At 51.4% G+C, this 25,724-nt stretch overlaps 1 protein-coding gene across 5 annotated transcripts in view; it reads right to left on the minus strand.

The window, feature by feature from the left end:
- FRAS1 (Fraser extracellular matrix complex subunit 1) overlaps positions 1-25,716 on the minus strand; it is a 119,402-nt gene extending 93,686 nt beyond the window's left edge. For 3 of the 5 annotated variants that reach the window (XM_065062527.1, XM_065062525.1, XM_065062523.1), the window contains exons 1-4: positions 25,541-25,716; positions 25,402-25,456; positions 12,450-12,481; positions 12,136-12,253 (exon numbers count right to left, since the gene is read on the minus strand). In XM_065062527.1, coding sequence (XP_064918599.1) covers positions 12,136-12,253; positions 12,450-12,481; positions 25,402-25,456; positions 25,541-25,581 — 246 coding nt within the window. In that variant the 5' untranslated portion in view covers positions 25,582-25,716. Of the gene's footprint in view, positions 1-12,135; positions 12,254-12,449; positions 12,482-16,911; positions 17,136-25,401; positions 25,457-25,540 lie in introns of those variants that run through there. The other 2 variants (XM_065062524.1, XM_065062526.1) reach the window with 2 other exon arrangements.
- Positions 25,717-25,724: the final 8 nt, after the last annotated feature.

Here is a 25,724-nt window from a genome sequence, read left to right on the forward strand (position 1 = left end):
TTATGATGCTGAAATTCATAAAAAACAGGTGGGAAGTCAGATTCCTCATCCTTTTTCCTACTGATTCACCTCCATGCTTTGCCCAACAATTCCTCCCTGCTCAAGAAGCGACCTGAGTTTTCAGACCCACGGAAAGGTCTGTGTCCACCCTGTGTCCATCCTGTGTCCACCCCCGTGTCCAGCCCGTCCCGCTGCGGGTCGGGGCAGCTTTGGCCCCACAGGACTTGCCGACTCAGAGGAACTCAGCAAACACTAGCACGAAGTTATTCTTAATTCAAGCTACCAAGGCTTTATCAGATAAGAAGTTTAAAAGCTTGCGGTCTAAAATTCCCCCATTAAAGCCGAGGGGACAGAAGCAATTGCTGCAGCGGATTTAGACACTGAGGATTTTTTTCCAGTTCCTGCGGAGTATTTTCCTTTTCTTCCCTCGTCATCCCATCCCATTTCTCTTGGATTACAGCACTGCTACTGAGTCCGCTTAATGAGGTTTGCACAACATCATAGGCACTTGATGTAGCTGTCACAGCTCCCATCTGTAATTAATCCTCGCAGGAGCTGGAACACGGCACAGCTTGTTACTGCAAACTGTTTCTAATGCAGGAGAAGCTTACAGCCTCCATACCTCTGATGTCGCAGCGGGTCTGTGCCATCATAACCCCTCTGCGCTCACCTGGCCAGTCACACCAGCCGGGGCAGAACACGACCCGCAGGACGAGGCTGGAAATGGGCTGGACGCCAGCAGCAATGGAGAAGGGAGGGAATCCTCCCTGTCCCCTTTCCTTCAAGAAGCACACAAATAATTTCATTGTCCACGTTTACAGACCATTTCTGTGCAGTATTTGCAGGTGACTCCTTCAGCAAGAGTGACGTGCAAGCAAGGCCCAGCCATTCAAGCTGAAACATCTGCTTTTTACCTTTGTCTCACTTACGCACAGAGTATTACTGAAGTAAAAAGACAAAATCATGGCACTTCAGCTTCCCCTTCAGTGTGACATGAAAGAGCAGGTGAGGTGAATACTGCACCATCTGTGTGCTACTGTACTTGCACGGATTTCATACCAAATGGAGCCTTCCTGGTCTTTAATGCAAGGAGGTCTGTGCTATTTGACTCAACGAACTCTCGATTCTGGTCCAACAGCTGCAATTTCAGCACAGCCTAACTTTAGGGAAAAAGCCGACTGTGATAAAAGATTTCTAGTGATACAGAATAATTCACAGCACACCTCAGGAAATTGTTCCCGCAATTCCCTATCTTCACTGTAAAAGCTGGCCGAATTTCTAGGATGAATTTATCCAGCTCTCAGTTTCTGGCTGCTCCATTTCCTTATGGACAGAGGAGTTTTATTTTTAAGAACTCCCATTCCCTGTGTAGCCTTCTATGAATAACCCGCTAACCTTGCCCTTGAGAAATGACTCAGGCTGAGCTCACAGTCCAGCGTCTCCTCCAGATCCTCTCCCCCTACATCCCCCCAACTGGTGTCACAGAGCAGGAACAGTCACACTGGTATTTCTACAGCCCCGTTCCCGCTGGGCTGTGAACCCGGAGCCCGCCAGTTCAACAGCGAAGCCCAGTGGGCTCACCACGCACACCACACGGTTCAGCTGAAGAACCAGAGCTCTCAAACCAACTAGATTTCACCATTTTCTTCTGAAATCTGCCCTCTCCGATACCGTAGGGCCCCATTTCTCAAAGGCATGTTGGCATGCACTTCTCTAGCGGCACACTTGAACTCCTTAAACAAGAAAAGAAACAAAAATGAAAACGCGTTACCCTCTTTCCCTGGGGAGCAAATAAAGGCACAAAGCTGGAGGAGCCTGTTCTTTGGGAAAAGGGCAGCACGAGCGGGTAGGAGATCGGCCAAACGCTGAGTGCCTGAAGACCCTGGATGTCGCTCCTCTAATTCATCTAGCTCTTGGGTAACAGAAACAAAACCACACAGCTGGCCCTGGCCTCTGGTGCGAGATCAGAGGAAATAAATGCTTTTCTGGTAGGTCCCAAGATAAACTCTCATGCACACCCAAAGGAGTCACGTGCAAACACGTTCACTGACCCCACACAGCACATCGCTGCTTTCCAGAGCAAACCCAGCTTCGCCTTTCTGGCTCACAACCCAAGAGGGGCAACCCCTGACTCGGACCCTTCACGTTTCCTTTCCCTGGGGCTGGGGAATGATCCCACGCCGGACAAATGTTTAACGGGAGGGACACATAAGGCTCAGAGACAAGCTGTTCCACTTCCCAAGTCCCTTGTGACCAGAAGGGCAGACCTGCTCCTACCCCTGCTGGGAGGGACAACCCCTGCCCTCCGAAAGCACCAAACATCCGAGTACGGGCTCTGCCAGACCAGCGCCTTGGTCTCTGTCACACAGGGACAGGAGCAAAGAAAGAGATGCAAACGCGAACAAACGATATTTCCCAATCTGGAGAAACTAAGAGAGAGGTAAAAGGAGGAGTGCAAGAAGATCGCAGCTCTGACACAATTAACCAAGTGAGAACAACAAAATGAAGCATCTCTGCTCACAAGGACGCCCTCGGCAACTTCTACTAATAACTCTTGGTGTGTTGCAGGGTCTGAGAGACCCAGACCCACTCGAGGTTCCTCCAGCCCATGTTTCTGCACAAGCAGCCGGTGCCGGTGCACAGGATCACTGCGGAGAAGCCCTCGGGTCAGGAGGAAAACAGGCCAGCGCAGCCGGGGCGGGAGCAGGGACCTGCCCTCGGGGACCGGGGGTGTCGGTGACAGAGCCGAGGTGACAGCACAGCTCATCGCCTGTCTCTGCGGTACCTTCACTACCGCCCCCACAAAGGTGACGTGTTCACCAGGGCTGCTCAAAACACTCAACCGAAAGCTTTCAAATAAAATACACGTTGAACAACAACAACAAAAATCTTTCTGCAAAACCTCTTTTTTTCGGACTGATGTATTTGTTGATTAGGCTTTTAAAAATATTATTCCAAGGAACTACCCAAAATACCGCGCTTACCAACAGGCACATTTCAGATGATGTGTGCGCAAAACAAGCTCAGCAAAACATCTGGCAGAAAACAAATCCCCGGTGAACCTAAGGGCACAAGAATATAACAAACCACCTTTCTGATCAGCTTCCAAGTTCTTTATTTAAAGGGTCCACACGCCTTTCTCCAGGCCCTGCCACCGGACGCACACACCTGCGTTTAACACTTCAAAGGTTCGGGTCCGTGCTTTCCCCTACACAAGCAGCTGTTGTGGACACCCCCAGCCCTGGATTTTGTTCGCAGCAGAATAACCCCCTGGGGACCCCAAGGGATGAGAAACTCTTCTGTCTCCTTCACATCTGCAGAAGGGGGTTGGGACCGCAGTGACACACCGGCCTCCAACAGCCTGATGCAGCCAAAGCACTCCCCAGCACCCCAAATAAAAGTGGGACTAGACCCAGCAGCTACACACCTGCTCTTCGGGATGCCCAGTGTCCCCTGCCGACTGCGACTGCACACAGCAGAAGTTTTTGCAAAAGAGGTCCTTCCCAAAAGCTTACCCAGAGCTGAGCATCGCCTCTCCTTCCCGCCTTCCTAGAGGAATCCAAACAAGTGCTACTACAGTGCCCTTTTGTTGATCTATATTGTCCCACAGGACTGAAGTTCTGGCCTGCCCTGAGTGTGCAAAGTCCACAGCAAACAGCACGGAGGCTTCTTCCCTGCCTAAGTCCACAACAGAATCTGATAAAATTGCACACAGGACCCCGCAAGTACAGGTCTTTAACAGCACTGTTCCTGCAGGAACTCCTACTTATTTACACACATGCTCGTATTAAAAAGCCGGGCCAAACACGCGGAGAAAGGGAGTGGGAGAAGGGAAGGACCCGAGGAACTTCCCTGTAAAACCCCTCGTCTCTGCTCAGATTTCCCTTTCTCGTGTGCGGTAAGGAAGGCACACAGCTGCACTGCACTGCTCTCGTTTCACGGTCACCATATGGACAACGCAGTCAATAAACCAGCGACTGGAACACAAGGAGGCCAAAAGCTCATCACAAAATCCTCTGGAAGTCTATACAAAATGATGATTAAGAAAAAAGGGAAACGAAGGGGAGGAGAAACAGAAACGCACTTTTCTTTGGATTCCTAAAGCATCCTCTGCCAATTCCTTCAGGCACACGGGGATCATCACCGGCTGTGTGATGACCAAACCGACTGTGCCAAGCAAAAATAAAGCACCATAAAAAGCCTCATTTGACTTCTCCGCAGGCGCAGCAAGTGCCCTGGCAGGAAACAGAGCCGCGAGCACGGAGCCAGGCGCCGTGCCCAGGGAGCCGGGGCAAAGCACGGACCTGCCGCCAACGCTCCCAGTGCCTGGGAAGGCGAAGACCACCACGTCTGAGGAGAGCAGCCCGCCAAAACTACCGCAAACACGCGTGGGGCACCCAACAGAGCCCGGCCTGTCGCGCCTGACACGAGGGGCCGTGCTGCTGCACCTGGCTTCATGTCGAGCCTCTGGACACCCTGAACGCCATGCCCAAAACACCCAGGTGATGTGAGCTTTGTGCTTTGCTCCTTAGTCTATTAAAACCCACATAACCAGCGTTTTTGTATGTGGAAGCTGGCACAACACAGCATGACCACGAGACAGGGACTTCTTCATGACGTGCCGAAGAAACACAGCGCTGCCTCTTTTAAGAAAAGAAGGAATTGGCCCAAACCTACCAGTCCGGCTTTATTGCCGATAGCTTCACAAGCACAGGGACAGCCACCAGCACGGAGAAGGAGCAATTAATGAGTAACTGCTCTGCTCCCTCCCAGCAGCCGCACAGCAGGGCAGACCTCAGGGACTGCTCAGTGCGGTACCTCTGAGTACGACTGAACCCTGCAAAAAACCCAAGAATCCTAAAGAGTTATCACCACCCCTGGCTTCGAATCGGCCCACATAAAGGTTAATCAGCACAAGAGGAACTTCCACCCCCACCGGGGCAGCTGGGGGTGAGGGTGCCTGAAGGGAATCTCAATCCCACCAGCAGCATGTGTGCTTTAACACGTTCCCTGAGGCCAGCTTTCCTATCCAAAGCTAGGTCATTTCTTTATGTGATTATGTCTGAGTTTGGCTCAAAGGAAACGAGCCAAGACTTCACATGTACGGCCACGATGAGGAAAGAACAAGAGCAGGGGCTGGGGTTACTGCAAATCCCCTGCAGGCACAGCTACAAGGTGAACCCATGATCTCTCTGGAAAACACGGATAAAGCAGTCCCCATCTTGCAGAAAAAGCTCGGCGGCCGGCGGGCTGACAGCCGGCGTTAGGGCCAAGTGCTCAGCTGGTAAAACGCCACGGACATCAAAGCAGCTAAAGCCATTTCCAGCAGCTGAGAACCCACCCCTGAAGCCAGGAGCACAGGAATTCAGACTCCCCAAATAGAACCGCACTGATCACATTTCCCCAAGTGTCTCTGGCCTCACCTCTAGTTTCTCTGTAAACTGGCGAGTCTACAGTCACTGTCTAAATTGCTCTGGCACCGCTTCCCAGAAAGATGAAGGAGGAGAGCGACAGCCCCCACGCAGCCGCTCCATCGCTGCACACAGATGCCGCGGCCACCGCGGCTCAGGGGTGACAAAACGGGAATGTCAACGCCCCGCAGCTCTCCTGCCTCCACATCATCTCACGGGCAGGGCTCAGGGTAAGCCCGTACCCCAAATGAACCCCTTTCACCCTGCTGGGAGAGCGAACGGCAGAACCTTCTCTTGCACACAAGAATGAAATTCATTTGGCACCCAAACCTGCTCCAGGTGAGTTATATCCTCACCCAACTCCCGGCTTAGTACAGGGTCCTTAGGCTCTAACCCAAACCCAGGTAAATCACCGTCTTCCTCCACAAACCTGGTATCCTTGCCTACCATCCTGTCACGCATTTGGACGGGGGTGCTGAGTTCAGTGCGCTTGCGCATTTGCTTGCACAGGCTGGTCTGGACGCCACAGAAACCAGACGCCTCCAAAAGAGAAAGGAAATGTTCTTTAGCAAAGTAGAAGCTCCCGGATGCATCCTTTACCACGATCCCGTGAAACAAGAGGCTATAAACAGCTCCCTGAAACTCATCTCTGTTTCACAGCTCTCATAGCTCACCGAGGCCGTTTCCACCGCAGACAAGCACAGCGGTGACACTTATGGCACTCTAATTATATTAAATATCTAAAGCCTTTAAAATATTGCTGTAACCATCTAAAGGAAGAAAGGATCAATTACCAGGGCTATTTTTTCCTATTCCATCTAACTGAGAATAAGCATTAAGAGGCTGTTCTACAAGATGTGATGGATTTAACCAGATGCTCTCATCATTTCTACTGCAGTGCTTGAAAAAAACCCACCTTCTATAAATACACGAAAAAGCCAGTGAACCACAGAAGCATGAAATGACTTCGGTAAGGTTAAAAACATGCTGGCACCATACAGAAAGCACTGAAAACATTGTGTTTTGAGACCTCATTGCAGCTTTTACATAGACAGCACGACTGCTGATGTTAACGAGGAGGCTACTTATCGAGGCTGCCATAGGAGAAACGAGCATCTCCTCAGTCTGAACGCGTGGATTTATCAGCTATTTCTAGAGCATAAAGACGGCACTTGGGTAAACAGGACGCAGAGTGAAAGGCATGACCTTGAAGATCAGATCAGATCGGCCCCCTCGCTGCTACCTGCAAAGCAAAATACAGATCTACACGCAAGACTATAAGGAAAGAAATTATTGTCTATTAGCAAACTGCTGTGGTCCACTGGGCTGGACTTGAATATTAGAGCAGGGTCTAACAATCTATGCTTCACCTACCACAGGAATGCCCAGCTTCTAAAATGAACCAAGCCTAAGAGCAGACAGGCTGAGCCTGCCTTCTAAACCAGAGCTGCCTGCGTGGCGCACCCCGAACAGACACGGCTCGAAGCATCAGCTCTACCTGCTGATACTGAAGCGGTGGGAGCCCAGCAAAAATGTCCTGCTTAGAAGGCATCACCCCCAGTTTATTTTTAATACTAATACATCCTATTTTTATTAATGAAACAATCATCACAATAATAGTAAAAAAAAAGTGCTAATAAGAGGGGTTCATATGACAAACCAATGAGGGGCCCATATTACAAATCAAATGAAATAAGGAAGAGGGAGGTAAGAATCCCTCTTCAGACCGCTCGATGGGAGCACGATTCACTTGTCTTGTGGAAAGTTTCCCACAGCACCTTCAGCTTCCTTTTCCACGCGATGACCTTGCACGCCCACTGCGGAACGGAGATGGCAAGGAATCAATGCACATGGTCCGCACTTGCAGTGGAAATGGAACCCGGCTTTTCAGAACCGGACACTTCCAAAATGCCCGTTCTCTAAAACAAACAAGAAAATGCAGAGGAATAAAAACGTAGCAAGTCACTTTTAGCACTTTTCTGCAGTAACTTGTTATCCTTCTAAAGAAACTAAAGCGAGGCTCATTTTTCCATTGCTAACTGGAAGCATTCTCTAAGCAGAGCGCTTTGCACTGGCTAAGATTTATGTTCAACAGTCACTAAATTGACTGAGAAGATGAGCCACCTGGAGCGGCACGTTCCAAACCCTGACAAAGGCGTTTTCTATTCAGCACATGTCCCTCTGACTGCTGACTCAGCACCGACTACAGACAGAAACACGAACCTGATTCAAAAGGCAGAAAATCACTTTCTTTAAACTTGAGGCAGCAAAATATACAGATGTACCAGAAAGACATCATCACGTTAACCAGAAGATTCAAAGGGACACTTTATTAAGCAGAAATGCAGTCACATCGGACAATTCAAGCTGGTTTATTATCATGAACTTCGAGCTTTGAGCACCAACACTTCCATGTGCTTTTTTCTTCAGACGCAGAGCTCGAAACCAGCACTTGGTTTCTCCACCGCAACGACACTTGCCACTGCAATTAAGTCAGTCAAACATCATCATGTACAAAACAGCTGCAGAGCTGAGCGAGAAGCGACCTCCACCGCTTCACCCCCGGCCGGGTCCCCGTCAGTCCAGCCCCTGGCGAGTGCTCGTGGGAACTTACACTAAATGTGCACGTGCAGTCAATGATCTGATCGACAACAGAGCGCGTGGAAGTTGGATTTATGCAATGGACGTTTGTCAACATGTTGAGTTGACTTTCACTATTGTTTCGCGGCCTCCACCATGACCGACTGCAGAGCAGAACCCAGCAGCTGAACAACTGACCTATCTAAGAGCTGTATTTTCTTTTCCTTTCTGGAAAAGTCTCTTTTTGACCAACTGCTAATCCTAAATCTCTTCTTTGAAGACGTTCAAGTCAACAAAGCATTTCCATTAATTTGAATCATTCTTCAGGCAGTTTCAAAGGAAAAAGGGAACTAAGGTGTTCTATTGATAGCAGTACAGGACCACTTACTGTGTGGTAGCATAGGACTTTATTCTGTCCGTCATTTCCACCCAAACTCCAGATTAATAATGTATTTCCTTTCGAGAAGAGCTGCCTGGCTTGTTTGATGCTTTATAGTGTTACAAAAGCCCCATTTGTCTCAGGAAACCCGCACGGGAAGCAGCCAGCGCCCAGACTCATGGTTACACACACTGCCAGCAGTGCTGCGGCGTCCACGGATCACCACAAAGTGAGAACTCAGTGGAGACAGGGACGTGTCCTCCCTTATTGCAGTGTCTACCAGACACGAGGTGTCATTTATCCAGTCACACTTGGCATTTAAACCAACTCCCACCTTAATCCACAGCCCTGTGGCTGCGTGTCTCATCGCCCAGGGCTGAGAGCTCCTCCAGCACAAGGCAGAGACCCAGACACAGCTCCATCGATGCCTCCCACACACCGTGACTTCCAGCGTGGCGTCAGTGTCTCCTCATCCCCACCTACACTCTCCCCCAGCTAGTGAGAAACACACAGAAACACACACTAATGTGTATTTTCTTCTTTGCTAAGTAAAGGAGGCAGCCGCACTGGCTGTGTGGGTCCAAAAGCTTCCTCCGAGGTGAGGGCGGATGAGGAACACAAGCCTCCGCAGCACGGATGGAAATCAAACACAAAACTGTGTTTTTCCTCAGAAAAAGCCATAAACACAAGCTGACCCTTGATACACAAGCAGCTGAGTCAGCCAAGCAAGATGCAGAACACGAGCGGTGGTAATAACTGGAGCGACTCTGCAGCGCCTGCGCTCGCTGCACTTTAAATGTTTGATTTATGCCCCAAGGAGTTTTCGATTGACTTGAGAGTGCGGGTTTGCGGCAGAAGGGAGCGAGACAGCCGAGTGCCACGAAACACGACCTGCAGCAAACAGCCCTCCTGCACTAACCCGATAACCGTCCGCCTGCAAGCCCTTACACATGGAACTCCCAACAACCCCTCACGAGCAGGGAACCCGAAAGCAAACGGTGTTTCTAGCCACGGTTTAACACACAGGACTTTCTACAGCTATATCTTGAGGTCTGTCAACAGCCGTGTTCATGGGGGAGCCAGCAGATGAGGCTGCAATTTTTGGCCCAGTGCCTTCTTGTCATTCAGAAAACCCCATCTTTTCCAGTGAGTAAATGGTTTGTAAGCAAATGCACCCAGAAGGCACATTCCTCCCCTGGAACAGGTTCTATACAGATGACATCTCTAGCTTGCATGTTCGTCCTGGGACTTCTTCACGGAACACATTAAGCGCATATTTCTAAAGTCATGTGCAAATGGTAAAGCCACGACTGTTTCCGCTGCCTGCTTCCCTCCGGGCACACAGCGGCACCCCTAGTGCCGAACCCCGCAGCCCAATCCCGCTGTCGCATCCCCCAGCTCTCCTCTGGCAGCGCCCCGCACCTGCAAAACTCGGTTTAACCCACAATGCAGCCCACAGCAGCCTAGACCAGTAAGCGGAGCTCAAGCCAGAGCTCCCACGGAGCAGCACACAGCCCAGAGCAGCTTCCCCAAGCCAAATCCCCTCCCAATGGCGTCTTTATAGTCCAGCTTTGTCAAGCCACAGCATGAAACTGTGCCCACCTTTTCCTTTAGCTGGTCACACCACTACTCATCACACTCACAAAACCTGGGGCTGTTCCATGTTATCACCAGCTTCCTCCGGCTGGCACTATAATCAAGATATTAAGGCTAATTTTGCAGCTGCTGCACACGCAAGAGGCTTCAGTATCTTCGGAAGAAATAACTGTCCATCTGCTCACCCCTGTTTTCTGTGCCCAGCTTATTGCTTCTCACCTCGTCAATAAAATCACAGCAACATGAACAGCCCGGGTTGCAAAGGCTGGGAAATGGTCTGGGCAGTCAGCACACCAGGGCTGCTGTCAGCTCCATTAAAGAAGGCTTTGTCCACGCTACCAAACTGGTACACAAACCCAACTGGAAGGGACCGAACTTGTCACAGCAGCGCCACTTCCATCCTATGCTAGAAATTATTCTGTCCGTGTCAGCACATCTGTTTTGGAAAGACAGCCAGTGAGGAAAGCGTCCAGCAGAACACAGGCCCACCAGCTCAACGCACCCCACGGGATTTCCGCTCCCAGAGCGACCCACGCGCAGCTCCCGGCAAGGCCAGCCACGCGCTCCGCTGGGACCACCCTGTGCCACCGTCCTTCCCAGCACACCTGCTCCGCACCACGTACACCAGCCCTTGCTGGCGGAGGCAGCGCAAAAACGCCCATGAACACAGGTCCCAGGCTCGCCAGAGATGAGACGGCGAGACAGGGACACAGATTACATGCAGAACAGGCTTTCACTTTGCTAATGATCTGGGGTACGGGAGAAAAAAAACAACTGTGTTCATCATGATGACACTGTAACAGAGATGACATCACAGCTTGCAAATCCAGAACCCCAACTGGTGATTGAAAAACGCCCTCCTCCCCAGCTCCAATAAACACAAGTTTATTGTGCAGCAAGTTTATTGTCCAGCAAAGCCAGGAGGCAACAGCTCCCGGGTCACTTGTCAGCTGCATCAGGGCTTCACAGGCACCGTGCTGAACCAGGCTTAGCCAAGCCAACTTCAACACCGCTGTCACGAGTGGCGCAAACCAGACAGTGAAACCAGCCCTGGTAAAGCTCCTTCTCCGTCTGTAGTTTCCACCGTTCCCTGTGCAGTTCCCAACACAGACGCACAAAGAAAGCCATGAAGCAGCGCTACAGAGGAAGACGCACCTAGCCCACAGGTTTGGTACCTTGCACGGGATATTTTACCCGTCTGAGTCAGAAACTATGCGGATTTAGTACCTGTTTTCAGATTGCAAGCTATAGCCACAGAGCCTGTCCTTCAGTCTCTGCGCAATTCCAGAGAGTAATGAAAAGTTGTTTCATTAGTGCACGTGAAGTGGAAGAAATGCTGCAATACTCATGGAAGAGCGAGCAAAGGCCTGTTCCCACAGCAGACATCGCTCGGACAGGAAAGCGGGCGCATCTGCAGGCGTGACAGGTACCGAGAGACGGGACAGGTCCTTGCTCCAAAAATGACGAGCTTGAGTTGCTCAAGCTTCACGTCATTAGAAATGCCAGTTATACACCTGCGTCAACTCCGTGTGTGAGCGAGTCCTGCTGCAGAGCTGCTGACAACTACTGCTGTCACAGACGTGGTTTCTTCGTAAAAAACACTATCATCTTTATATTAAAGACAAAATCGAAGATACTGGAAGCAATTTCCTTAAACGGGATACATCTAACCTAGATCATCCCACAGCCTTTATGTACAAATGCTATAGTGAGCTACTATCGAGACCCACACCAGCATTTCAAACACAGAGCAGCAGTGAGAGAAGAAGCAGAGAAAAAACACCCATTAGCAAGCAGAAAGCAAATAAAACCCCTGACTGACACGCGAGCGGTTATCGGGGCAGATGACACCCCCTCACGAACCTTCGGTCCCTCCTGCCCTCACTGAGCTGCAGGGCTCAGCAGAAAGCTGCACTAACACAAGCAAACACCTTTACCCTCCTGCAGCTGCTGCTTCTTACTCATGGATTATGTACGTGCCAAGAGGAAGACTAGGAAACAAAATACTCCAGGTTTATGAAGAGTAGCTTGGGTACACAGTACTTACCGTAATCAGCTCAGAAGAATAGGTGTTAAACTGTTGTCATTAATACCTTATTAATTCAGAAAAAAAACGACCACAACAAAAGATATATCCCAGCATTACTGAGACATTTTATAAAGTATTACCTGTAGCCTGCCTAGGACTGCACATCTCTGAGTCACACGGCTTCCAAAAGCCTTGAAATCTCTCACATCTCTCCACACCCTGGACAAAGAAGGAGCCTCGGGAGCAGGCGGAACTGTGCTGAGAATGAGAGTGCCTGGGTTCAAGGGCCCAGAGGTGATTTCTAACCCCTCTGAGGGCTGTTTCTTTCCAGCAGGTCGAAATGCAGCACCATCAGCCACCCCAGCAGCGTGGTGACACAAATCAGAAACCGGAGCCAAGGCCAACAGCACATTCCCAAACGCTCCTCGCACGTAACACGTTCCAGTTCACCTACCTCGAACAACGAGCCTCGGTAGACACAGGCACCTGCGGGACAAAAACCAGGGAAGCGATCAGAAGCAAGTAACACCAGCACACCCCCAGCGAACCTACAACCTCCTATGCAACAGGTAAAGCATCACAGCCCTATGATTGCAAGAAATCACCCCGTCTCTCTCAGACAGAAGGACACAGACAACAACTCCCACTCGCTGGAGGTGCTCGTGTTGTCCCCCTCCGCTGTCACCAAGGCTGCCCCCGTCAGATGGAAATTCTCACAGTGTACACCTAAGAACTCATTTTCAACTCTGAATAATCGTCCGGGCTCTCACTGAACTAAAGGGAAGGCACAGCTATTCAAAGGCAAAATCCAGCCCTTAAGAACACAAGGCACATTTAATGGCATGCTAAAAGGCAGTCTCTTCTCTGTGCTCCTATAAACCCTCTGGCCATTTATAGGAAAAAAAAAGCACATGAACATACACATAAAAACGTAATCACTGCAAAAAGAGCTGCATGAATCCCTGCTCCAAAATCACTCCTCTGCGCACAGCGGGTCCCATTGCACCCAGCAGCGGGCGCATGGCGCTCGCCCTGCCACCAGTCGTCCTAAAAGGTTCTCCAAGCAAGTGGTACAGATATACACCCATTCAAATATGTTTTATGTGTTCCCCTTCAACAAACAGGTTAGAAATTAAAACAATGAGTAAGCTGAATGACAGTTCTTTCATTGATTATCTAGGAAACAGCCTGTTCTCAAACTACACGTATCTGCGCACTGAAAACACGACAAGAATGCGAAATCAAAAGCAACCCAAGATGCAAAGAACGCAGAAAAGCTGCCCCGAGGGACCACCCAGGGAACGAGGAATTTCCTCACCCAAGAGCCGCGTTTTCCGTAGCATGGAGAGCAGACAAACGGGTTGAGGAAACGTGGGAGGCACGCGCTGCCAACGCAGCGCTGCTCCCCGCAGCCCCCTCGCCGCGGGAGGGGGACTCGACTCCAGCAACGCCCGCTCCTTTACCTACTGGAACTCCAAAGCAATTCCCATTCATGGGAAAAAAAAGGCAACAAAACACTTGGTCGTGCTTTCTCCCCACCTCACGTCACTGCACTGATCTTCAAACGCCGTTATCTCCCTGCCCTCCAACGTCTCTCTCCTCCCTCACGTTCTTCTTTTGGCAAGAATGGATAACTTCAAGGTTCATCATCCAGCTGCACCTCAAAAATCGGTGCAAAACACACGGTCCCATACTGTTAAAAGGCACACGGAAACAAAACCCAAAACTTATTACCAGTTAGTGAAGACCAGCACAACTCAACTGGTTTGCTCCTCAAAAAGCCTCGCTGCCCTTGGATTTCGCTCACTAACATATATAGATCCTTGAAAGAAGGAATGTAACAATTTAACACCTTAAAACGTGAAATACGGCATCAGAGCCCCCGCCAAGGACTTGAAGACCTCAAAACGACACGGGAAAACTATTAAAAAAAGAAAAAAGCATTTCCTACTGGTGCTTGAAGAGGCTGTAATTACATCTCAGGCCCTTTGTGCCAGGCACTATGAGCACGCTGTGAAAGAGCCGTCGTGTGCCAAGGAGCTCCTCACACAGCACGCACGGAAACGGCCGACAGCCCCGCACAACCCACACACAGCTCCCAAACACCCCTGTGCCCCACACACACACCTCCCAAACACCCCTGTGCCCCCCACACACACCTCCCAAACCCCTCTGTGCCCCCAACCCCGCACACACACCTCCCAAACCCCTCTGTGCCCCCAACCCCACACACACACCTCCCAAACCCCTCTGTGCCCCCCAACCCCACACACACACCTCCCAAACACCCCTGTGCCCACAGCCCCGCACACACACCTCCCAAACACCTCTGTGCCCCCAACCCCGCACACACACCTCCCAAACACCCCTGTGCCCACAGCCCCGCACACACACCTCCCAAACACCTCTGTGCCCCCAACCCCACACACACACCTCCCAAACACCCCTGTGCCCACAGCCCCGCACACACACCTCCCAAACCCCTCTGTGCCCCCAACCCCACATACACACCTCCCAAACACCCCTGTGCCCACAGCCCCGCACACACACCTCCCAAACCCCTCTGTGCCCCCAACCCCACATACACACCTCCCAAACACCCCTGTGCCCACAGCCCCACACACACACCTCCCAAACCCCTCTGTGCCCCCAACCCCACATACACACCTCCCGAACCCCTCTGTGCCCCCCAACCCCACACACACACCTCCCAAACACCCCTGTGCCCACAGCCCCGCACAACCCACACACACCTCCCAAACACCCCTGTGCCCCCCAACCCCACACACACACCTCCCAAACACCCCTGTGCCCCACACACACACCTCCCAAACCCCTCTTTGCCCACAGCCCCGCACACACACCTCCCAAACACCCCTGTGCCCCACACACACACCTCCCAAACACCCCTGTGCCCACAGCCCCACACACACACCTCCCAAACCCCTCTGTGCCCCACACACACACCTCCCAAACACCCCTGTGCCCCACACACACACCTCCCAAACACCCCTGTGCCCACAGCCCCACACACACACCTCCCAAACACCCCTGTGCCCACAGCCCCACACACACACCTCCCAAACACCCCTGTGCCCACAGCCCCACACACACACCTCCCAAACACCCCTGTGCCCCCAACCCCACACACACACCTCCCAAACACCCCTGTGCCCACAACCCCACACACACACCTCCCAAACACCCCTGTGCCCCACAGCCCCACACACACACCTCCCAAACCCCTCTGTACCCCACAGCCCCACACACACACCTCCCAAACCCCTCTGTGCCCCACAGCCCCACACACACACCTCCCAAACCCCTCTGTGCCCCACAGCCCCACACACACACCTCCCAAACACCTCTGTGCCCCCCAGCCCCTCTGTGCCCCCCAGCCCGCTGTGCACACGCAGCCTCACTCCATGAACAACTGGAAAGCAAACACAGAAAATCTGATTCTTCTGAAAGCAAAAGCACGTTTCACTCCCTCACGATTTACCAAGGATAGCACTCATCTTTATAGGGCTCTGAAAATCCTCAGTTACAAATACTCTTCAGGTATATTTTCGTCCCCAGTTGCGGGGAGCCCAAGCCGTGCCCACAGCACGCACGCTGAGTTTGGCACCATCGCTCTTTGTTCCAGACCCCCGGCTTTGCAGGCAGCTCCGAGGCACCGGTGAGATTAGTGACGGTTTGCAATTGCAAAGCTCACCCAAAAGGGTGTCCCCAAATGAACATGTCATCGTCCACATACTGCAGGAGCTTGGGAAGAAACCCTCACACTTTTTGCCTTGGTATTTTTGCATTGGGCATCTTGGATGCTGGAGGCTAATAGGGTAGTTACTGGTTTGGGCTCTTTTCTTTGTAAAACATTAAGTCTCTCGGGGTACTGCCCCACAAGTTAATAGCCCAAAGTCACATCTAGCAATTCCCCATGTAGCTATTTCTAACTACAGGTATTCGCCAGTATATCAAAGGGGACGCGCAGTGCTACAGCAGGAGCACTATCTGGGTAGCCTGCCACTTGGAAACCAAGAACCTGCAGTCGTGTTGCCAAAGGAGAAACCGGAAAACAACCCAAGACCACAAGTGCACAATCGCATTGCACCCCCAAACTTCAAACTGAATGCCCTTAACCCTGTGCTGACAGTGTCACAGGATCATAGCCTTGCACTTCCCAGCAGCCTGCCCAGAACACCTGTCCAATGACAGGAGCAACACTCGGTGCCTCAAGGGCGTTCGGGGCGCTCCCGCAGCAGCACCCGCACAGCACAAAGTTGAACTGACCCCTCCTTAAACCAGAGCAAGGTGGATATCGGTCCCGCGGCCACAGCTCCTGTCCCTGTCGCCCCAGCGTGTGCGTGTCCGGCTCGGCGGGCAGGCGGCTGTGCCCGCACCTCTCCGCCAGCGCCCGGGGCCGCGGGAAACCGCGTGTTCGTGGGTTTGGACAACCGCAGCCGCAGAGCCGGCCCCCGGCCCGGCAGGGGCGCGCTGCCGCCCCGAGCTGCCTCCTCGCCCTGCGGGCGCCAGGAAAAGGTGCGGAGCGCAGCCCCGGGGCTCCCTCCCGCCGTGCTCGCTGGGGGACACGCTCCGCTACCCCCGGCGCTCACCGCCCGCCAGCCTAGAGCCGCCACCCCACGCGTGTCTGCGAGCGGGAACAGCCGGGGGCACAGGCGGGACGGGGCACAGTTGGGACGGGGCCCGCACGGCTTCGCGCCGCTGCCCCTCACCGGGCGCGTGGAGAGGCCGCCAAAATGGCGGGGGGCGGGCGGCGGACCCCCGCCCGGCCAGGAGAAGGGGAAAGGCGGGGGAAGCTGCCCCAAACCCCCACCCGTGGGACGGAGGCTCCTCAGCACGGGAGCTCGGCTTCTCCTCAGGGCAGGGACCCCCGCGGGCCGGGGCCGGGGACTCACCTGAGGCGGCGGCGGCGGCAGCCAGCGCGGCGCTGAGGAGGCACCACGGCACCCAGGCGGCGGCACGGGCGCCCATGGCCCCGCCGCGCTGCCCCTCGCCGGCTGCGGGGAACACGAGCGAGAGGCGCCGCGCCGGGAGAAGGGAAGGGGACGGCCGGCCCCGCCGGCCCGCAGCAGGTGCCGGGACGGCGCCGCAGCCCCCGCCCCGCCGCCCAACTTTCCCCGCAGACAAAGCGGCCGCAGCCCCGCGTGAAAAGCGCCGGAGCCCGCGCGGCCCTCCCCTGCCCCGCCCCGGGCACACCCGCCCCGCCCCCGGCACCTGGGGGGGCCCGCGGGTAGGGGGGCCGGGCCTCCCCCCGCTGGTACCGGCGAGGAGGACCCGCAACCCGGCTGCAGCAGCCACGGCGGCTCCTGCGCCCGGGAGACAAACAAACGTGTGTGTGTCGGAACCGACCCCCGAGCCCCTGGCAGCACCGGGACCGCTGCGGGCTTGCTCCTGCTCACACAGCCACGGGCTGGCACTGAACAGTCATCAGCTCTAGGGGTAGAGAGGAGCTGCTCCTCGGTTAGCGTGGATGTCACTTTCGGTTACAAGATTAAGGAAAAAGCATCAATGGGGCACTGTTTGTTTACTACACAAGCACTAGAGCCCCAGGTCCCATTGAAACAGTGTGTCCATTTCTGTCAGTTTCACTTCCTCTATGTCTATAAACATTTCCTCTATGAGAGAATATCAAACACTAGCAACCGCAAATCAGAGCTTAAGTACCTGCGTGCAGTCCGAGTTCTGCCCTCCCCACCACCCCATTTCCTTTCATTTAGCCCTTGTCCCATGGTACCCCCGGCCAGGCATTAAAACTGACTCTAACGCCCCTCCAGCACCACACAACAGACATTAAAGTCACTTCAACACTGTCAAATCTTGTCCTCCACCTACTTTTTTAAACCCCCAATTCAAAACAAAAGCGGCATTTCTGTTTTGAGTCTATGTAGGAGGTAGCAGCACAAGGAACTGAAGAATAAGGTTCCGCCTGTCTAGGAAAGGTGAGATAGTTCTGGGACTGGAAGCTGGAAGGGCACGTCTTGCAAGGCAATGACCCAACTGTCAACTGCAGCACATGTCCCAGAACTACAGGGACAGAAACTCTGAGGTGGCACAAATCAACCTTTTCCTTCTGTTTTAAGAACCCTTTTATCACATCTCCAGGCAGAGGTCAATTTTCTGCAGTCTTCTGGTGATTCAAGCCAGACTTGACTTCGGTCCATGGAACGGCAGGCACGTGCTGGCACAGAGACACAGAAGAGCTGAAGCACATGTTCAGAAAGGGATGCACCTCACGAGGGCTCTGCTGGCCGCGGGCGCGTCGCCACAGCGCTGGACGTTGTTGGCATTTAGCCCCCAGGTGGAAACCTGTGCGTTAGGCCTTGCTAAGAAGAGGGCAACCTCGACACAGGAACTTGTTGACTCAGATTTCATCCTGTACTTGGATCACGCCGGCAGCGTTCTGGGACAATTCAAAAAACTGGATTTTTCTGCAAATACCCCAGTTAGAGTCACCAGAACTTCAGTCTTTACAGTTATTAACTCTTCCAAATTTTACCTGATACTTAGCAGCTTTAAAGAAAAGATTGCTTATGTATCTTACTGTCTCAGCAGTAAGTCTCATAGCAAGTGCCACAGCAATACGTTACTGACGTGAATTTTTTTTATTACGTATTAATTCCATTTAATCACTTGGAACTTCTGACTTCTGGTCAAAGTGGTCACTGCTTTACTGTGAGAAGTACAGGACACAATCTATTCTCTCCACAGCTCTCCCTCCTCCTATTGTTTGCATTTCCCACCTGCCCTGTCCACAGTGTTACCCTACCTGACTGATTTTGGCATCATTGTCTATTCCAGCTCTGGCATCTCTGAGGATCAACTGCTTTACTGAAGACACAGAGTAGTACAGTGAACTGGCCTTCAAAGAAAAACAGTATGAGAGCCGTGCACACACAAACCAGAGGTTTTAGCACCTCTGGAGCAGAAAGCAGATGGGTTTTGCCACAGAAAAAAAAGAGGTAAAGCAAGGTACCAACAATCCACGAGCAATGAAACGACTCTGTACTTTCTTCCTTTCCCTGGAGTGAAAAAGTGCACGAGACGCATGCCTCCTAATCAACATAAAACAGCCAGGACAATCGGCCTTTGACAGCAGCGCTCTGCTGAATTCCAAGCAGCAAACTCTGTCAAAGCCCAGTGAAAATCTCTACCAGTGGATGTTTTGCTTGGCACAGAAAAATAACTCGCCAGAGGCTGCGACTGTGCGCTCAGTAATTCAGTTCTGATGTGAAAGATAAACAAATGCACAAGCGTTTTGTGAGAGCACCTAGCGCGTGTTCCCCAACATGCCAAGACACTGTCATGGCCAAGAAGCTTGGCTCGATTTTAACACCTCCACGGTTGTTCGCAGATCGTTTTGCATTACCTGGAAGCAGGAAGGATTTATTGCTTGAATGTTAAAAAGAAAGGATTTTTTTCTTATCCAAGCATGAGACAGAGCACTTCATGGGTTTTATCTGGCCACTTCCTTAGATCAAATGCTGTGATATCGCTAGGAGACTCAATTCTCTCTCTTTCAGCATGAAGCCTGATGCGCCTGAGCCACCTTGGACTAATGGCTATTTTATTTCCGTCAGACACAAGCAGAATCGCTTCATCTATGAACACGGATCTGGAGAGGACCGCTGTGTATTTGTCCGCCTGCCTTCAAGTCACTCTTCCAAGACGATTCGTCTGACCTTCCCCACACTTGGCCACCACGCTCAGAAGCAGCGTGACTTCAGAACACATACGCATCTGTAGCTCAATACTCCAGGATACAACACCAGTCCCTGACTTTAGTTCCAAGTTCTCCAACTCGCCAGGCAGCCCTGACAACACTTGCACAAGGTTGCTGAACGGAAATGCCACGTGAAGGCCGCTCTGACACGCTTTAGGAGACTGCACTGCAAGGTCTGGAAGCTCCATGTGTACAAGACATTACACCCTCACATAACATCCATGACCACAAGTCACCACTGCAATAAAGGACATCTCAACTGTGCCCCGTGCTTCCGCACACAGACAAGGAATAAGACTATCTCCCTGCAGCACATACAGCACAACTGATTTTGTTAATGAACATTCTTAAAACATACTGAGGATTTGCCATTAAAAAATGCATCTCTTTCAAGCCATTGTACATTGATACCGGATTCCCGTAAGGACTAAAAAATTTTAAAATAAAAAAGTAAATATTTCTCTGGAACAATGAAAAACTCAAGCTTCCGCTGCTTCCTCAGCGACACACAACCCTGCTGGAGAGCTGCTGTGTGAGCAGAGTGACCGCTCCACCACCCGAGAGCCCGCACCAAGGTGGGATTTGACTGCTCTCCTTCGGGACACCTGAACTCCAGCTGGGTACGTATGGCCGGTGCAGACGTGCACTCACACGTGTTATTCAACAGAGACCTGGGCTTTAGGTTTGGGGTAGCGCTTGGTGGACAGTACTCAGGCAGCGCAGCAGCACGAAATCCAGAAGCTTCAGAAATATTAAGTGCCTTTCTGCTACAGGGCATGTACGGATTACACGCTCCGAGCAGGATGTTCTTTTATCTCACTGCCCCAGGCACGAGAACTCCAGCACCATCCACACCAGCCCTTGGGAACTGCAGGCAGACGTGCTTGGGAAAGCCCTGTGACAAGAACCACCCTTACAACGGCTCAATGCACCCAAAATAAGATTTAGGCACCCAAAATAAGATCTGTTTTTCCACAGAGCATCACATGAGGTCACTTGATAGCATCTCATCTTTTCTAAAGGCTTAGAATTGTAGCCAGCCTCTGCACAGGTCATCTCCTAATTTGTCTTCTCATCACCAATTTCACTAATGCTGGGAAGTGAGACTGAATTAGCTTCCCACAAGGGACATCTTGAAGAAAAAGGTCTTGCCTTACTGCTCTCTCATTTCCACTCTGATCACGGCTCCTGAAGACTCAGAGGCCATGCAGCTAACACTGTTATCCCAGGGCTCCTCCTGCTGGCAAAATCTAAAGCTTACAGGAGGAAAGAATAAATTCTTAAACCCTGCCCTTTCTACTGAAAGCATTTACAACTTACAGGGGTTTGCTTGCTTAAGGTTGAGATAACACCGCCCCCCATTTCCCTACATTAATAACACACACAAAGACGTTGCCAACTGCAGCTGCAAAGGAGCACCCCCCGCACAGCTGTGCTCCCCATGCTGCTTGTGCTCACGGCATAAAAAACCCCATTCTTTAACAACAGCGACCCAAGCTAACACACCCCTCTCCTCCCAAAGCAGCTCTGTGCCTGACTGACACCGCGCTCGCCCACAGCACTACAGCTGCCCGCAGGCGCAGCGAACGCTGGCCCTGCAAGGTGCAACATCAGAAACTCATTCACACAACTCCCCATCACGTAGCTGCGCAACAGGCTCCAGGCACCTGCAAACCGAGGCGCTGACAACAACCACGACCTGTAAAATAGCCATGTTTATCCCTAACAGCATTTTTAGTCAAGCTTAACAGTCCCCAACCCTGTTTTAAGTCAAAGTTTTACCAAACGGACATAGTTTAGGCTTCTGTATTAGCTTCACCCAAAGTTTGGATGCTGACAGTACCAATGGTACTGCAGAATACTAATGTAATTATACCAGCCACCACTCTCTTTTGTTTTTTAAGATGCTGTTTCTCCTACTGTAGTAAACAGAAGAGGAGCTTTGGAACGTCCCCCTCCCGGCCACATCCCCGTGGTGCCGAGGGCCGGCTGCTCACCAGGAGGTCACCAGGAGGTCCCGCTTGGGAACACGTCAGCTGCTCTGCAGGAACCCACTGCACATGCTCCCAGAGCCAAGACCTGCAGAGTTTGCCTCGAGCGCCTTTCACCAAGGAGTGAGTAACTTACACGAAACACGTTTCCGCTCCCTGCAGCACCATCACCCAATACAGCACGGACCGGTCAACGTGTTGTAACATCCTTCCTGGCTTCACCAGGGTTTTGGGTAACCAGGTCCTGGGTTACTGGTGTTTTGCTTTTGACAGATGTCTGCTGTCTGCCTACCAGAGGAGCACTAAGGACTCATTAATAGAAACACCTGTAAAAAGGATGCTTGTTATTATACAGGACTTGAAAGACCTTAGCATTCAGTAAAAGTAACCTATTTATACACTGCTCTAACTCCTCAGGAGCCGCTGCAGTGTTACGACGCCATGCTTTGCTACGAGCACACTAGTTACGGATTTCTAGAAGCCAGCAATGCCATTTTAGTTACCCTCGTTCTAACAATTAAACTGGCTTCTGAGGTATATTGGCACAAGAACCGCATGTGCAACAACTCCCACTCCACGTGTTTTGCGACTAAGCTTATGAAAGGGGAATAATCACATCTTGCCCCCCTCCATCCCTCCTCTGTGTCCATCAAGCATTCCAGGATTAAAAAAATAGAAAATAAAATGACAATATATCCAACAGTTTGTATAACACTGTTTCAGAATCACACCGGCCAGGGCCCTTATTACAATATCAAAGAGTAGCAATGTAACATGTATTCAGAACTGCAGGATGACACCTGAACAAGCGCAGCTGAACACTCGTTAAGTTCATCAGCTACTTGCTGTGCTCACCCAGCTTCTGGAGTTTCAAATTTCCAGCATTGCCGTGATGTTCAAGTGCTCCGAGTAAACACCTCCACACAACACTGAGTATTCCGCACTTATTCCTTGACAGAACACTCAGCAGTCGGGGAGCCAAAGGTTCAAGTTCACCTGTATGTTTATCCTTAAGCATCATTAAAACAACAACAAGCCACCCACGTTGAAAAGGCCAGGTCTGCCTCTTCCACAAGGGGTACTGAAATCTTTGAAATAAGCCAAGAAAAAAATAGTCTAGAAACATATGCAAGTGATATCATAAGCCTTGCTTTTCTATACCAGCAGGTATCTTAACTTCACATTGTTTCTTCTGGTCACAAACAGCACATAACATGATAGTATCTTATCATAGTACTCGTATATGTAATCCATGAGTAACAAAACCTTTCTTTTCTTATATACATGCACAAAATGTTATTCGCAGGGTTAAACGACCTTCCTGTAAAACAATATCCTACCTTTTGCTAAAACCCCAAGCGTTAACCACCCATTCAGGATGCATTTGATGCACGGCAGGTGACAGACGTGTCCTCAACAGGGCGCAGGCTCCGCACGGCCCGATCGCTGCCCTCAGCAAACAGGTCCTCAGCACAAGCCGACCTGCAGACCCCACGGCACCAGGGACGTGCCTCTGGAGGACGCGCTGCCTGAGCTAACCGGGCCAGACGTGTCACCGGTACAAGAGCTTATGGAACATGATGAATTGTTTTCATTAAAAAAGCCCACTTTAGGTAAGACTTGTCATGAATAATCAAGCCTTGTGCTGCACACTGGTTAAGCGGCTCCGCCACCCGATGCTGGCACAGACCAGCCTGGCCTGCACGCAACCACCAGTGACCAGTGCAGCCCGTTACTTACGGCTGAAGGGGAAAAAACCAAAACAAATCCAGACCACAAGCACCAAACCTCACCAATTTGAAACGCTTCCAAACCATTGTTTCTCTTGATCACCTGCTCTCACCTATACTCTGAAACTTGCCAGGCGCTCCAGACTAGAAGTTCCAGACATCAGTAGCAGGAATCTGAAGAAACTTTACCCTACAACTTCCAGTTCTGCAGAACAGAGCAAGAGAAATAATAAAAGTTACCCATTCTGAAGACACATTGACAAGAGCTGCCAGCTTCCGCAGCTCTGCCTCACCGTGTCAGGAACCTCAATGCCTAGTGTTGGAAGATTTTTACCCAATTGAAAGTTAAGGGTACTTAACAACACTGGACACATCTCACACAGTGTTTCCGCCAGTCACATCAACTCTTCACTTCAAAACCAACATGGACTTCATTGTCTTCTTTCTGCTAGACACATGAGCCCAGTTCAAGCAAGGCTGAGCAAACCAGCCCACGTCGTTTCCAAGGCAGCGGGGCGGCCGGCCAGTGCTCTGTGGAGCACCGTGACTGACAGCAGCCAAACGGGGCAGGTGGAGGTACAAGAACTGCTAACCAGACAGATATAGGCTGCCTCTCTGAAAAATGAGCCTCACCTCCAATAATAGGACTGATTTAAAGCAAACAAATCGCCCTTCCAGATTTGGATAAGCTCACCCCCTTTCATAAATAGCTAAGCCTTTTTGGAACCTTCTTGCATTTTAGGGTACAGTTTTACCAACACATGTTTAGCCACAAAGTGCAAAAAAACCCACAACCCACCGAGAATCTCCTGCCCCGCACCTCTACAGAGGGGATCGGGAATGGCACCTGCTGGAAAACTCATGGGAAAAGACTAGGAAAGAAATTCAAGTGAAAACCACCTGTTTTTAAGCAGCCCATCAAACGCAGCGTGCTATTGATGCTGCCGTCTGGGTTACAGTTATGAACTGTGCTGGAGGAAAACAAGGCAGGCAAAAATCTCAGCAATTGCCAACAGACCGAATTAAGTCGGACAGATTTGGTAAAATCACATAGTAAGAACATTCTGTACCGGCTGCTGCAAATAAAGGTCGTTGTTTTGGTTTGATTGGTCTGACCCACACCAACCAGCCCCCAGGAGCTGAAAGCCAACTGTGCAATAACATAACCATGGCCAAGGGGAGCCCAATGCCCAGCAACAGTTCAACTCATTTAGTTGGAATCTACCACTTACAAGCTGCTGTTGCTAAAAAAGACCTCTATTTCTATTAAAGAGCCTTTATCGCCAAGACTTTCAGCCAAAGCCAAGTGGCCTGCATGCCCCCCACATCAGAGAGCCCAAGCTGAACAGGTCGATGGCTACAGGAACTCCCGCAGCCTCCTCGCCCGGCCAGCTCTCCAGAGCCCCGCGCTTCTCCAGCGCGACCGAGCCAGCCCAGGACCACCGTCCTGCAGCTCCTGCCCGCTCCCTGCTCCCCCATGTACCTGCCCTTCATCTCCAGACTATCACAGGTGAAATCCACACACGGCACCCGTATTTTTAGGAAAAAAACCTCCTTGGGAAGTGTAACAGAAGAGTCTTCATCTGAGAGTCACCTCTAAGGAAACAAGATCTGCTGCTGCTGCTTGTTGGGAAGCTGTCCGCACGCCTCCAACCCATCCACTTACCCCAAGGGCTTATTCACAAGCCCAGGAAGAACCACCTCTATGAAAGTGGTACTTAAAATCTGTAGCTTCACTCAGGTTCAATCCCAAAACAGTTAAAGCATGATTCTTTCCAGAATAGTACAAACCACTGACTGGGTTCCCAGAGGGGCACAGGATCAATTGCACAAAGGTAAAACAGCAGCATTTGAAACACGGGTGAATGATGAGTCACCCCACAGAATACATCCCATTTTTCCTTAGAAAAACCTCATGTGTTACCATTTGTCACCAAGACTAACCTGTGTGCAGAGACTCAGTAGCAGAGCAGTAATCCTGGGTAGAGCCCTCCAGTACCTACACACGCGGATTAAATGAAAACAGAGTGAGATATCACAAGAGTCACGCAGAGGTTCCTCCCAACATGAACACCACGCTCACTTGGCACAAAGCGGAACGGGGAAATATCTCCTCCTCTCCATTGGTGAGTACACAGCAGGTCTGCACCAGTAACCCCGTTCGCTCCTCTGTGGGAGGCCAGGTCAGGGAAACAAGAGCACTGAACATCCCACAATTTCAACCAAGTAAGATGCCTGGTGTTACGGGCATGACTTGCGCTGGCCGT

The sequence above is a fragment of the Columba livia genome, chromosome 4 (assembly GCF_036013475.1).
Source record: "Columba livia isolate bColLiv1 breed racing homer chromosome 4, bColLiv1.pat.W.v2, whole genome shotgun sequence".
NCBI lineage: Eukaryota > Metazoa > Chordata > Aves > Columbiformes > Columbidae > Columba > Columba livia.